The sequence below is a fragment of the Amphibalanus amphitrite genome, unplaced genomic scaffold (assembly GCF_019059575.1).
Source record: "Amphibalanus amphitrite isolate SeventyFive unplaced genomic scaffold, NRLGWU_Aamphi_draft 000242F_arrow, whole genome shotgun sequence".
NCBI classification, from domain to species: domain Eukaryota; kingdom Metazoa; phylum Arthropoda; class Thecostraca; order Balanomorpha; family Balanidae; genus Amphibalanus; species Amphibalanus amphitrite.
This window is the reverse complement of record NW_024881737.1, coordinates 509783-524951: the sequence shown is the minus strand read 5'-3', so window position 1 is coordinate 524951 and position 15169 is coordinate 509783. Positions and strand designations below refer to the sequence as shown.

The following is a 15169-nucleotide window of genomic DNA, read 5'->3' as shown; positions in this document are numbered from 1 at the left end:
TGCCACGACTAAGGGCACAGGACAAGGAACAGAGTAGGGCAATGAGGAGGGCAGAAAGTAGGGCACGGCAGGTTGCAGGGCATGGCACAGGACATTTTAGAGGGAAGGCCGGGTACCTACAGGTCAGGGCAGACAGCAGGGCACAGGTCAGGGAACCGGACAGGGCAGGGACTAGTGATGTCAATTACGGGAAATCGGAATACCGATACCAAACCAAATACCAACTAAAACCACGGGAAAATACCGAAACCAAACCAACTTGGGAAAATGAGGGAAATACCAACTTTTTACCGATTTCTTAGTCTCTTATACATTAGTGAGGGTTTATGATACCAACAAAATACCAAACACATTACGATTGAAATACCAAATACTAAGTTGGTATCGGTACTTTGGTATCGGCCTATACCAAAAAGTTGGTATCCGATTGACATCTCTAGCAGGGACGCAGTGGGTCAAATTAGCAGGGGCTACGTCCCAATGCGAGGGGCTGCATCCCAAAATGGGACGCAGTAAGTGCCTTAAAATATGCCCTGGTGCCAAGAATTTTTTTCTTCGAACAACGGTTTCCGAGATATAGCCTCAGGCAATTCCTGGAGGTCACGCTGCAACCCTATGTTTGGCGGCTTATAACTCAGAAACTATTGGTTTTCTATGGTAAAAACTTGATATGGTTCAACTCGCAATCAACCAGCAAAACCAGCAACGTACCCATTCCGCGGCACGCTGGCTGGATATGGAGCAGCGCCCACTGTCACCGGTCCGCTGACCATACCATACCATGGTGTGTCAAAAGCGGAAATAGCCGGTGCGCCGTCTGGCAACCCGGCAGCCCGCCGCCATAGGGAAATTCATGCTTTTTGTCGCTTTTTCGCTCTCTATGAGTCACTTGATCTAATTAGAGCTTAACTAGGAACGAGGCGGGTCACTTGGACGTATTCGGGAGCCGAATACGGTGTTTTGGAGCCAATACCTGGGAAACCCTATCCGCCCAATGCGAGTTTTTAACCCGCGCCCCGTAGGGCTACCGGCGGACCCTACCACCCGTTGGGGGGGGGGGGGCGTTTCGGCCCCCCCCTAAGATCTCGGAAAGTTACCGGCCGATTTTCAAAATTCAAACGGCGTTCGATAGCCCCACCCGGGAACTACCTTGTGACCAAATTTCATTGACCTAGGTCAAACCGATGACGTCACAGGTCAGGTCAAAGGTCAGATTTTCACCGTTCACAGGCATTTCAAGAAATGTGTTGTGAAATCGAGTAAATTGGTAATTCATTGAAAACCATCGATGGTACATTGTTCGTCAAACACATACTTTGCTATTTGAGGTCACTGATACCAGGTCAGGTCACAGCGAGGTCAGGTCACCGGGGTCACAATATGAAAGTGTCGTGTGATACATGTTTTATGGTCCATTTTACATGACAAATGCGATTATGTGGGTTAGGTAGCCTTTGGGGCCAGCTTAGGTCACGTTTTGGTGAAGGTCAGGTCAAGGTCAGGTCAAATTAGGTCAAATTTCAAAGTTGATATTTTTGCATAAAATGGGTATTCATTCGATGCAGCTTGTCACGGGGAGTCTAATGGTGGTCTTTGTTTTGCTCTACGAGGTCTATGATTGACAAAAATTGAGTTTGAAAATTTGACGTCATCATTTTTGAACAGTTTTTTCGCTATAACTTGGCCAAAAAACGAGGTATCGATCTGAAATTTGGTATGTGGATAGAAGACGGTAGGTACTATCACATATATTCCGGTTTTTTTAACTCAAAAAACTTTTTGGATTTTTTTGGCTAATATATTTAAAAAAATCCTTTTTTGATTTTTCGGGGCCAAAATTCAAAAATTTCAAAAATCCGAGATAGCAGTTTTGTAGCCCTGTCAATTCTACACCTTTTATGTCTCGATCATTTTTCTGTATCTTCAAAGCTGTAGGCCTGACAGGTCTTCTCGCGAAGGTCTTTTTTCGGTCGAAAATGACAGAACATGACGTCATTCTGACGTCATTTGTGGCCAACCTATCATAGCCTCTGAAAAAAATTTGGTCACAATGTGTAAAATTGATGCCCGGAGGGGTCCTGAAAGTTTGGTGGCGATATCTCCAGCCGTTTAGGAGATATCGACCGAAAAGGACAGGGGGGGGCCGTTTCGCCCCCCCCCTACGGGGCGCGGGGAGTCTGCATGCCCAAATTAACGTTGAGCGCAGCCGTTTTCGGTCGGATTTCCCCGACCTTGTGGGGAAATCGCCTTATTTATTCAACCAGAGTGGGCTAATTCGCTTAACTAGGAATGAGGCGTTGAAGAGAATTATTAAAGGAATAGAGCTGTGCAAAAATATTTTTTGTATTGTTAAAACTGTATCCGCCCTCGAACGATAAATATTGTTGACCCATCAGAAACACATCACCTGGAATGCGTTTGGACTTGGCTGGATCTAATATTAGCGAGTATCTGCTAATGCAGATTCTTGGCTCACATAGTACGCACACAAGCATACATACTTTCTGCCCTTGGTTATTCCTCACTTGAATGAAAATTTTGCTATAATAACTATTCCAAGCAGTTAACAGGGTTTAGTGCAGTGCCAATTCGGAACCGTTCAGCGCCGCCAGTCTCCCAGGCGGCGCGTAACGGCTGCCGCCGGCCGCCGCGCCGCCGCTCTAGCAGGGTGTTTGACTTCAGCTGTTGCTAGAAAAGTTGTGGACCGATTTACTTGATTCTTGCATGAAAAGATCCGCCATTCAATTCTTAGTAGATAACGAAAATTTGACGTCAATTGCACGATCCGCTGCCCATATTGTGGTACTGCCATCTATTGACAAGGCTGGCGAACTAAAGCCGGGCGGCTATTTCCACTTTTGACACACCAGGCTGTCTGCTGTCTGTCACGTCTCCCTTACTAACCTGCTGGAACCCATACTCACCGGGTCGTCAAACGGTCCACTTTCCCGAGCCCCCGGCGGCAGCACCAACTACCGATGAGTCACCTATTCATTCGACTAACGTCAGGGGCGACTTACAGGTCCCCGTGCCGCTGCGGCAGCGGCGGTGAAATCAGCTGCCATTCCTTCTCTCAACGCCGAAACAGGATTACCGACTAACCTTCAGAGCCGCCGCGGCGCCCGCACCGGCCCGCGCAGAATGATGATGCACCGACCGGCCGCCGCCGTGTGGCGTGTCAACAGTCTGCCTCGCCCGTGCCTGTCCCATCTGCACCATGCGCGATACCGCTCCCCGAGCTGGGTCTACTCGGCTCGTCACAGCGTTCCCGACAGCCGTCTCGCGGGCACCGCGCTCGAAGCTGCAGCAGCAGCCCGGACACCACCGACTGGGCAAGCCAAGACATCGCCGGCAGCTCCGAGTGCTCCTCTAGCTCCGCCGTCGCATCACCGCGCGGCCACAAGCGGTCTCGGACGTCATTATCCCTTACCCCTCGACGTCGCTGCCTCCCCACCGGAACGGTCGGTTTCCTATACATTTGGCAATTTCTTTGGCGTCTTTCAGCGGGAAATCACGGCACTGACCCCATGCAGGACGCTGATCGACAGAGGGCGTGAAAGGAGTCGAGACCGAGTCGCGCCATAAGAAAATTGGTTTATGAAGGTTACGCGTACCACCGATCGCCGAGCACGTGCTAATGGCACCTTACTGGATCGGATGAAACTGTAAGATTCATTAGAACGGCGAGGCCCACAGGCCACAGCTATACACACATCGGCGCCGCAAACGCCCGTACGTACTCGGCGGCGGCATCGTGTGAACCCATGACTCATATGAAACACCCAGTGACACCTAGCGGTCGGCCAGACATTGCACTGACGTGGAAGTGACTACAGGCGGCGGCGCCCCACGAACTGCACCCTTCCCTTTGCTGACAAACCATCACAGAGGGAACATCTTTCCCCACCTCCTCCCCACTCCCCCACTATTACATTATCTTCCCTCCCAACCCATTGTCTCCTCCTTTCATCAGTCCGTCTCGTCTTTCAGCGAGAAATCACGGTACTGACCCCATGCAGGACGCTGATCGACAGAGGGCGTGAAAGGAGTCGAGACCGAGTCGCGCCAAAAGAAAATTGGTATATGAAAGTTACTCGTACCACCGATCGCCGAGCACGTGCTAAAGCTTCAGACTCGATTTGACAGCTACGAGTCCTACCGTCTCGACATCTTCAATCCATCAGCTGATCTGGACTTGCTAGATCCCCACCTTTGGGCTGAGGGGCTGATAGTGAGACGTTTCTTCCAGAAACGTGGTTCTCCCCCGGGGGCGGTGGGTTCTAACGGTACAGTGTGAAGTGTTGTGATGTGTAGTGCAATATGCTTTATATTTTCTTGCGCCTTTTTTCTTTTCTCTTATACCTAATGTTTCAAATTAGCACTTACAACTGCCAATCGTCAAAGTGCAACACTGGTGGCATTCATAAGTTAAGTGAACAGTCTGACATAGTTTTCTTGCAAGAACTTTGGCTTTTTCCGGATGACCTTCCAACTCTAAATAATATTCACAATGATTTTATTTCGTTCGCTATTTCATCTATGAACCCTTCGTTAGAGCTAGTTGCGGGTAGGCCGTATGGCGGTGTTGCTGTGTTGTGGCGTAAGGCCTTAGCGCCTTATTTCACGCCCATCTCTTATGACGATGATCGTATCGTAGGCCTAGAGTTTAACCCTCGCCCGCACATGCCATTTTCCCATCCTAGAACGCACATGGGGGGGGGGGGGTGGTTGCCACCCCCCGCGCCATTTCGTTCCTGTTGGAGATAGAGCTTAGCAGTAAAGACCAAAAAGATTCTTTGGGAAGAGACGAATCCAATGATACCCAGTTTCACCTTTTCAGGTCAGTCATTCACCTTCCAGGTCAGGTCAAACTAAGAAATGTTGCTGTTTTGGGTCACCGTTGGATATCAAGTGCGCTGCTTATCAAATACCGATGACGATGCTGTTTTCTGGTGCCAAGCCAGCTAGAACCTCTTTGTCACACTATCCGACCAGAATTTTGCTGCTGAGGTCATTTCAGGTCAAGTTAGGTCAAGGTCAATTATATGTGTTTGTATGTCTGTGTATGTCTGTGTGTATACTGATGTGTGCACCGATTGTTTTTGGGTCCATATCACATGAAATCATGATCTGAGAAGCTTTTACCAAAAATGCAGTCAAAAAACTTCACAAAAAGTAAATTCAGCTTGCCTAAAACGCAATTATCTTAGATGACCTAGGTTGACCTTGACCCTGACCTTGACCCCTGTACATCGTCGAACAACATGTTCCATGATAGGTGGGAGGTAAGACTGGCAAAAAAGGCCGAAATCAGGGTGTCAAAAGCTCACAAGTCACAAGGCCCATGGCAAACGCAAGATGTTGAGAATTGGCCATTTGGGTCATGACATGACCTGAAAAAACAAGGTCATATCTCCGAAACCAAAAATCACAGAAACTTGAAATTTTCAGTGGACATCAAGAAAGGATAGACGAGCAGCTATACGAAAAATCAGCCTTCTAGCTCTAAAAATGTTGAGTGCAGAGCAGAAAGACTGCCGGGGGGGGGGGGGGGGGTGGCAACCACCCCCCCATGTGCGGGCGAGGGTTAACCGAGGTGGGGTCAAGATGCTCTTCTTGGGGGTATACTTGCCATACTGTTCATACCAAAATTTCGATTGTTTCGTTTACCGTTTAGGTTGAAAACGATAATTGACGAGTTTGAATCGCCGTATGCAATGTATATCATTCGATGCGTCTTGACACGCTGAACACAATGAGACCATCCGCGCGGCTGTATCTTGTTCCTGTACGGAGTTATTGGCAAAAAACCGCTGGTGACCTTTGATGACGTCACATGACCTTACAGCTGCCCAACAGCAAAACACACCTCAAGGTAGTGAAGGCTGATCGTATATGAAGTCATATATGGTATAGGGTAGGGTGGGGTAATTTGAACATGTGGGGCAATTTGAACATCCATCAGTGGCATGACAATAAGACCAATGAGAGAAATTATCGTAACTAAAAGGCGTATCATATGAACGGGGTTTAAAGTTTCAGGGAAGGAAGATGTTGACGCACAGTGTAAGAAATCAATTTCGCAAGGAAAAACGCCTAACAACACGTCATTGCAACTTCATTGCAGCGCAAAATCTTGCATTGCTAGCGCCTAATACGCAACGGCTTTTGTTGTATAATGACCTAATCAGTGCCTTCAATCCAAGAAATTTGCTTTTGAAACCTGTCTTTTAAAATGGCAAAATAACTTTTAGCGTGGGTAATTTGAACATAGTGTAAGAATTTGAATGAGGACAGGGATAGCTCCGAAGAAACAACGCTCCCAGTTTTTTTTTGCCAATATTTTCGACCCAAGGCAGTAGCAGATAAGTGATGCCAGTTTTAGAAAAATTTACGTCTAATATCCGTCTAATGTCCGGCTTTTTTGTTGATTTTCCGTCCAAAAATGTTAAAGTCAACTATTTGTCCAAATATGTCCGAAAATTATGCAGCTATCAACACTCAAAACCGTCATTTTTATTGCTTATCATGTAATTTTACCAGCCGAGAAGTGTTCATTATATTGAGAGCTTAACAAGCTTTCCATTCGCCTATCAATGCTATGCACGATTACCTTATAAAAAGCGCTGAAGTGTAGCAAGCCATCGTCCAATGTTGTCCAGTCTGCTACCTTTGTCCAACCAATTTCGAATTGGACATTGGACAAAATCAGAACTCCAAATGTCCAGGTTTCGATTGGCACCACTTTCACAGATGTAGTACGGTTGGGAGAGTTTTTATCGAACAAAAATGATAGACGTTCTGTTAATTGAAGACGGGCGAATTCTGTCAACTGACCGGTGTGCAGCGTGCAGATATTGATACTCTGCAACTGTTATTTTTGCTGTTGTGTTGATTTTTCAAGTGAAGGTATGTTTAGAATTGTTCTGCCTATTTGTTTATGGGTCAAACAACATCGGTGCTGGCGAGACTATCGTTTTTATGACAGGTAAAGGCAGTATGTTCAAATTACCCCACGGTGGGGCAATTTGAACACACCGTGACTTGGTGGAGAAGTGAGGCTATGGTATTCAAGATATGCTCGGCTCGTCCAAAAATGAGGCTTGCATGGTGAAAGCAAGTGACACTTGCGCTACTGAAGCAGTTTTTCTTCATCCAGGGTTGAACTGGAATTTGGTAGGTACAACGGAGAAGACGTAAAAATATGTTCAATTTACCCCACACTACCCTATGGTGCCATTCCGACCCGTTTTAGTGGTAAAAACAGGGAGTTGATTTTTCCCCCATTGACTTATAATGGGGAGGTCGAGAAATTGACCTGACCTTAGGTCACCGATATCGAAATTCCGAGATAAAAAAATTGTAGCTACTAATGACCTCATAACAACCTGCGACTTTCAAAGGCCTCCGACATCTACTGTAGCTCTGGCACGGTGACAAAGTTGCAAAAAAGTGACTTGAGGTTGGGTCATTCAAAGTGACCTGGTGACCTGACCTTAAAAGTTAGGAGGTTCAAACTTGCACACCATGTGTAAAATTGATGAGAGAATAGTCGTATCAAATTTCGCGGCGCTACGCGCCGCGGTTTTCCCGCTATTCGCGACAAACCCCGCCCCCCCGTCGGTGCGCGTGTTAACCTTCGCATGTGTGCGACGTTTTACAGCGCGGTCTAATGTGTAGGGGGGGGGTCGGTTGGACCCCCCTGCCGCTCGGCCCCTGATTGAGCTAGAGCTTCGCGGAAAAAACGAGCGTGTTGCCCGTGGCGAGAGGAAGCCGATGATACTCAATTTTAAGGTCCTAGCTCATTGGTTGACCTTCCAGGTCAGGTCAATGACCCAAAAGTCGGGAAAATCGGGGCCTGCTAGAACTTCGTAAAGTGAAGCTGTTAAGGAGTTTTTCAGGGTGCTGATCACGAATATCATGTTAGTTTTGATCACAGATGATGCCTTCATGCATTTAGGCTAGGTCGGGTCAGGTCAGGTCAACCAGTACGCGTCCTACCGGCTATCCATAGTAGGTGTCAACTACCACCGACGGCGTCGTAACATGTTATGAAAGCACTAAAACTACTTCGTAAATGTTCAAATGGATGCTAAATTCGAAATCAGCCCGAAAAACTACCCTAGAAACATGTAAAACTCGAAAAAGTGAACCGAGGTCATCAACGGTCAATGACCTGACCTGACCTTCAGATGACCTTGACAGCCGCCGTGATGCATGGGACGAACATCATTTCAAATGTTTGGACGTTTACAATCACAAAAAGACTGGAAACGCGCGGATAATGTGAGCTGACATACGTAGGGTGAATGAAAAGGTTTGAGCCTAACATAGTTACAGGTGACGCAGATTAATGAAACTTTGGTAACATATTTTGCCACTATTGATATGGGTGGACACGAAATTGTGAAGTCCTAGCACTTTTTTCCTCACTTTTTTAGCGCCTTGAATCATGCTATTTTGGGTAAGTGCTCGCGGTGTCAATGACGTCATTATTTTTTGTGAAGCGTCATCCAGTCAGTTTTTTCTTTAGGTTTAGAAAGAAATAGACACCCTAAGGATGCCAATGCTGGTTAAAAGATTAAATTTGGGATACATTGGAAGGCTCAGTAATTGATTGTTTACATTGCAACCAGTGAAAAATACCCTGATTTGTTGTCCTGGTGAAACACGACCAATTTTGTCAGCATTGCCCTTCTGATCTCCCTAATTTTCTAACAAAGGTGTATCTGTAGCACGCTACATCTTTAACATTTAACGTAGAATCTTTTCGGCACGGCTTGGTCCGGCAGTCTCCCCCCCCCCCCCTCGCAGTCCGGTCACAGGCCTAGCCCTCCATTCACTCACCCATCGCTGCTACCGGGTGACGCACAGCTGAGCGGAGCGCTGCTGCTGCGCTCCCCTCCCCTCTCATTATTCACCCCCCCCCCCTAGTCACCAGGCCCACCATCCCCACTCATCACTTTTCTCCATCTCCCGCAACGAGCACTGTCCGTGGAAATAGCCGCAGTAGGCACATTTGCGAGAAGACGATGCCGCCTACATCAGTACGAACCGTTGAGGCACAGCTGAGTCAACAAGCTACGTCAGGACCGCAGCCGGCGGCGGCGGCGAGCGAGCACGTTAAGGTACTCTGTCACTTGTCACGTACTCTGTCAGGTACCACAACAGCTGCGCCGCGCTGAGTCACATGGTGGGAATGGCACAACCAGGAAGATCCTATGGCAAGCAAAAACGCAGTAGTTCCAGAGGTCTTCGCAATGGGCAACCGTTAAACTCTCATTACGACGCCCGCCTATGGAGACAGCTACCGCAGGATGAGCGATTCGAACCTCCTCAAAGAACGCTGCATCAGCAAAAGATGTCAACAGATCATGGAGCAGTGTCAAGGATGGAGGCCGGCTGGAGCACATAGCCTCCTTTGTCGGTGTACAGCAACCCAGGGTGAGCGACCCGGCAGAACGACTTCAAGGTGACCTCCACAACAAGCCGCAAGCAATGACCTGTAGTTCCAGAGATCTCCGCAGAGGAAGAAGGCGCTGCGTTACGGCCACGCCCCGGTACAGTGGGCGGAGCAAGAGTGACGTCACAGGGGCGTTGGCGGCAGACGAAACGGAAGGAAACAAAAGTTTGAATAAAATGAAATTGAAGAATCAAAATTAAAACTCGAAAATCACAAACCTTTCGGGGATTGTTTTATGCCAGCGATTACTAAAATGATAAAGCACTCAACACGAAGACGATTCGACGGCCAAAAATTGCAGGCACAGAGGAGCAAGGTGACTAAACAGGACAGAGGGCGCCATCTTACGGCCCCACCCACCAAAAGAAGGCAGAGGAAGATGACGTCGCAAGGGCGTGGCAGTCACCCCTTCCCCCCAACTATAAAAGGGTGCGCCACCCAACCAGAGGGGGAGTCACAGTCGAGCAGCCGAGAATCACAGTCGAGCAGCCGAGAGTCACAGTCTGCAGCCGGAGCCGGAGACGCCATCTGGAGGCCACCGTCGGTCCGGGGTCACCCGCGAGAAGCCTCTTCAGTTCGACCGACCAGAGCCGGAGGACAACCGCCGACGCTTGTGACCACACGGAGAAGCGGAAGCGCAGAGAAACTCCAGAATGTGAGTGTTGTTGAAAAGTCTGCTCAATCCCAATCCTTGAACCCCCCCCCTCTGCCCGGTTGCCGTGCCAGTGACGACTGCCAAACATTTTCGGTTGCCATACAATGCACTCTCAATTGGAATTGGAAAACTTAAATTACTTTGAACTTATTGGTCCAGACACCCTAGTTGCATATTAGGATCTGAATTGTGAGGTCATGCAAGAGCCGCCAGCAAATACGTTATTGTCAGTTGGGATTCACGATTAGGCCGAGAGCGAGAGGTTAAAATTTGAATAAGCAGCTCATTGTCACGAACGTTGAGATTGATGACAGGATACGTGACAGCATTTAATATGTCTTTGTCTTTGGTCAAACTGGTTCGTTCGATTTATTGTCGGCGGTGGTCAGGTACGATTTGAGGTTGGAACGTTTGTGAAATTAAGGGTGTACATTCGGGCTGTACTCACTAAAAGTTGCATTGCGAAATCATTGGTAATATTGCTGTAGGAATTAATTGCGAAGTCGAAATCAATTATAGAACAGGTAAATACGGTTAAAAAGGAATGTAATGTTTAAGGTGGCGACTGATTCATGTAATCGATCTATGAATATGGCTATGAATTATGATTTTCGACAGATACGAATGCTTGAGCTTACGGCAGAATTTCTTCTGTTACTTAGGTGCAGAGTTGTGAGCAGTGGTTTGAGGTTGACGGTTTGACACTTTGCGACTTTAGATGGTCACTTTGCGTCATTGAAATTGCGAAATGTCGAGTAACAGGTAGATGTAGAATTGTTTGTGGTTAGAACTAATATGCGACTAATATAGGTACCGATCGTTGTGCTTTTGTAGAATAAATACTAGAAAGGACCATCTTTGTTGGGGAACGATTAAATGGGACAGGCATTTAATTTAAAAAAAAAACTTACGTGGAATGGAGCTGATGAAATGTCGCACAGGGAGATATTGCAGCGATATTTTACCAGATTCACACTCACTGACACATCCGGTGAATCTGCCCGGCCAGAAGAGACAACACCCACGAGCACTGTACCGCGAGTGTTGGCGCGCCCATAGCGGCGTGACTGACTGACGGTGTCGACGCGGCGCCGGCCGGCGGCCGTGGTAATCGTCGTTCCCGACGCGGGCGTTGAGCCGCCAGAGGGCGCGAGAAGCAGCCACAACAGGGGCAGTGGGTTAGCCGTAATTGGGCGCGGCTTCTGCTCATACTTTGTGGTGCGGTAGGTGAAGGTCACGTATAGGAGCCTGGTTAGTTGCGGAAAGTTGCAACGTGATAAGAACGTAGACAGTTAAATATGACATGCTATGTGATATCTAGGACTGCACTTCGTTTGATACGCATTGTTTACTGCTGATAGGATGATTTAAATTAGATTCCCTATGAAAGGCTAGGGACCCTATGACAATATTCTGGCACTCTATAAAGATAATTTGTTTAGGTAACTAGTAGCCCATCAGAAGTTATCGAACGAGTTTCAAGGAGGCATTTCCGTTTGAGCATTCAGTAATTCACTATGATACGGTGGATCACAACCAGACGACAGATCGGTGCGAACTCATTGGTTCTAGATCATCTGATTAAATCAAGGACGGTTCAAGGTTTGCTAGGATTGTATACGAGAACTAATGCTTAGGTTCACGCGTGCAGCAGCAATTAGGACTTGAGATTACGATTTGGTTTGGATAAATAATGCGTTTTTGTTCTTCGCGTTCTTGCGAGTTAGCGCCAATAATTACTCCACCAATATTGGCACAGGGCATTTTGAGGCACAGACGGCTTGTTTGCCCGCCTCCTATGGCGTAACGTTTACCAGCATGACTGTATGAGACACAGATGCACTTCTCTAAACCCAAGTCCAGACCGGAATAATAAGAGGGACACACCGTCACGTACGCAGGGCATATGCACGTTTTCCGCCAGTGGTACCGGCCACTGTTAGTTTTCCCGCTTAGGTAACACTGGGTGAGAAGGCAGTGAGAGGTTTCTACGGCAGGGGGAAGGGGAAGATTGGCACAGTGTGCAGTGGAGAGTAAGTTATGCCAAAGGCAAGAAGCCGAGGGTCAGGGGTGAGTCACCCAAAAGTGCGGATAAGGCGAGCCGTAGTGTCCCGAATAAGTCCTCATACTTATTTTGTAAAGGTACCTTAATCGGTACTGGACAGCCTCAGGGGAGGGAAGAATGTACTCCAGGACACGTAAGGCCTTGAAGAGTAAATCCCATGGTTTAAGGAGAGTTCCTGAGGAGAGTTCCAGGATATGAACGGTGGTCCCTGGGTCGTGAACGGGAATGTTACACGCGGACCGGAAGAGGGCATAGGTAATCTCTCCCGGTAGAGAGATAAGTCGGATATAAATCGTGTATGTGTGTACCATAAGTCTATCGGACGTGTAGTGAATCCCATAAATTAGTAGGGTGGATATTTGTGTATAATTATTCTGGACGGCCCTGCGATAAGTATCTTTGTCGCCGGTTAGCAGAGCATGCATATGGATTTCGGAAAGAGACATTTATCTCGCCGGGGAGACCATGGTTTGTAAGACGCCTAACGCTATCGGAGGGAATTTCGGGGGCTACCAATTAAATTTGGGTGAACACATGAAATGTGAACGTAATGCGAGCAAGGATGTGAGAATGATGACGTATGAATCTTAGAGTAAGGCCGATAGGAATTTGGTAGAATTCGGTTACGGCAGTCGAACAAATGATTCTCGAGGGCAACTGAAACTAGCAACGCTAATACGAATTAAGTGGGCAATTTTTTCTTAATGGGGAGGCCAGTGATATAGGAATGGGTGACTGGACGAATGATCACATTCCATTAATCAATGTAATTACCACCCATAAGTTTGGCAGTGGTCATCGGGACTTCGAATGCCCTGTCCTTCACCTGCCCAACTGTGCCGCAAACCCAGCTGATCGGATCCCTCTATCCCTAATCCGAGCAGTGAAGAAGCATCTCGTGCATCATGGTCTATACAATGAACAGAATCATCAAGCCTCTAAATTAAAAAGCATCTTCCATCAGATGTATTTGTATGTAAGGTGGATCTGGATCTACATCTACATGTCTCCCAGGTGGACGTCATCTCAAGATCTCTATCGGGATATCCACATCTTTCTCAGGTGGATCTCATCACTATCTGGATCTCTCTCTAGATCTATCTCGGGATCTCTTCAACGACTCTCAAGCTCCCCTGTTCTACAAGCTCTACTAACGAGTTCCCTCCAGCAGCGAATTGTTCTTCTTGTACAACCAGTTGAGCGACAGTGAATCGCAGTTTGATTAACAGCAAGATTTCTTTTCTTTCCTTATTTCCCTTGCTACATATCAGTGGTTCATCCTAGTAATGCCCATTACAGTAAGACCCTTTCACCTTTGAAAAGAAGTGCACTTGCAAGACATCTCATTTATTTTCCCAATTACGGAACACTTTCCTCCTTGTTGTGACTCTGACATTTAATTTTTCAGATTAGAGTAGAGACGTTCTTTCACTGACTCCACTGTTCTTCCCATGCTGGATTGAAGTGAAACACCCACAGTTTATCATCGGTAGCGAAAAGTGACTTTGAATTCTCAGAATCTGCTTCAACTAGCGCCAAATGTCATTACACATCTCTCGTCGTGCTCTGCAGCAAAAAGCCGAGAGGCCCAATGAGCAGACCTTTCTCATGTCATACCCATTGGTAAGAATGTCGCCAGCTTGCTTCTGGGAGATGTCCATTCTTACCGCTATCTGATGAGCTCACAGTCTTGGATCCAGCATCCACAACCCTAGAGCAGGGTCAATGTTTTCGGATTTTGTCACATTCTACGGCGTTTTTGATATTTGTTCATTTTGGACGCTGTTCCTGCCCTGCTTGAAATTAGCAGCTCAAACCTGAACAGTGCCATATGATGGGCCACAACCAATAAGTTTAATTTCAGGTCCTTTTTAATTTCAGATGAAGGCATGGCTTTGAAATCGCAATACTTTATAAAAGCTCGGTTCTCGATTTTCTCCCTTTTCACCGAACGCGTAATCTTCTTCGCTTTAACGGGCTCTAAAAACGAAACGGAAAGAACTAGGACTTCAAAACTTGGTGTACACACCTAAAAATAGTGGCAAAATGTGTGACCAAATTTTCATTAACCTGCGTCACCTGTAACTGTGTTAGGCTCAAAACTTTTCATTCACCCCACGTACGCCAGATCGCGATTCCGCCCGAACATGGTCTCGAGAATCAGGTCACAAGTCAAAGGTCATTTGGGTCAGGGTCATGAAATTTTCAGGGTAGGTGTAAAATTGATCAACTCGAGGGTACTAAAAGTTTCGTCGGGATCGGCCACTTTTTGCGCGGGTTATTCGCGAAAAACCATGGGGGTCCATCCGACCCCCCTACACATGCGAGGGTTAAGGTCCTAGGCAGTGTTCGCCACGGGCCGGGCCAGCCCAACGGGCCATGGGCCGGGCTGGGCTACGGGGGCCCCCAAATATCATTAGTTAACGGGCTATGGACGGGCCGGGCCAAGAGCTTTGTGGACTATGGGTTTTGCGACTAATGTCAATTTAAGAAAATTTGGAAACTGATGCAAACAAAACCCACTGGGAAAATACTAAAACTAAACCAAATTTAAGCAATGTGAAAGAAAACCTACTTGATATTGAATTTTGGGAATCTTGAGAATTATCCAATATCACATCATGTCACACATAGGAGGGTTTTCATAAAAATTCCGCAACCAAAAAGATCAGAGAATCTCTAGCATCATTAGTTTGTTAATAAAAGTTAAAATGTAGTCATCAGAATAACTTACTTAGCACTACAACTCCAAAAACTAACAAGCCACTCAACAATGATGGGCTACAGGGCTACATTAAGCTTAACACTTATATATGGCGATAGTGAGACAATTCCAACACAGTCTTTTTTCCTTCAACGACGGCTTTTTAACGAACAGAACCTTAAAAGGATACTCACGAAACACACTGTAAGTAACGAGGAATTCTACAGAGTATTTCGCGATGAAAGCTTCCTTAAATGTCCATAAATTTGTCAAAATAAATCA

At 46.9% G+C, this 15169-nt stretch overlaps 1 protein-coding gene across 1 annotated transcript in view; it reads left to right on the top strand.

Moving 5' to 3' along the window:
• The window catches only part of LOC122386166, a 31192-nt gene extending 19999 nt beyond the window's left edge, over positions 1-11193 (top strand). Inside the window, exon 5 of the mRNA XM_043375100.1 lies at positions 11128-11193. Coding sequence (XP_043231035.1) covers positions 11128-11193 — 66 coding nt within the window. The remainder of the gene's footprint in view (positions 1-11127) is intronic.
• Positions 11194-15169: the final 3976 nt, after the last annotated feature.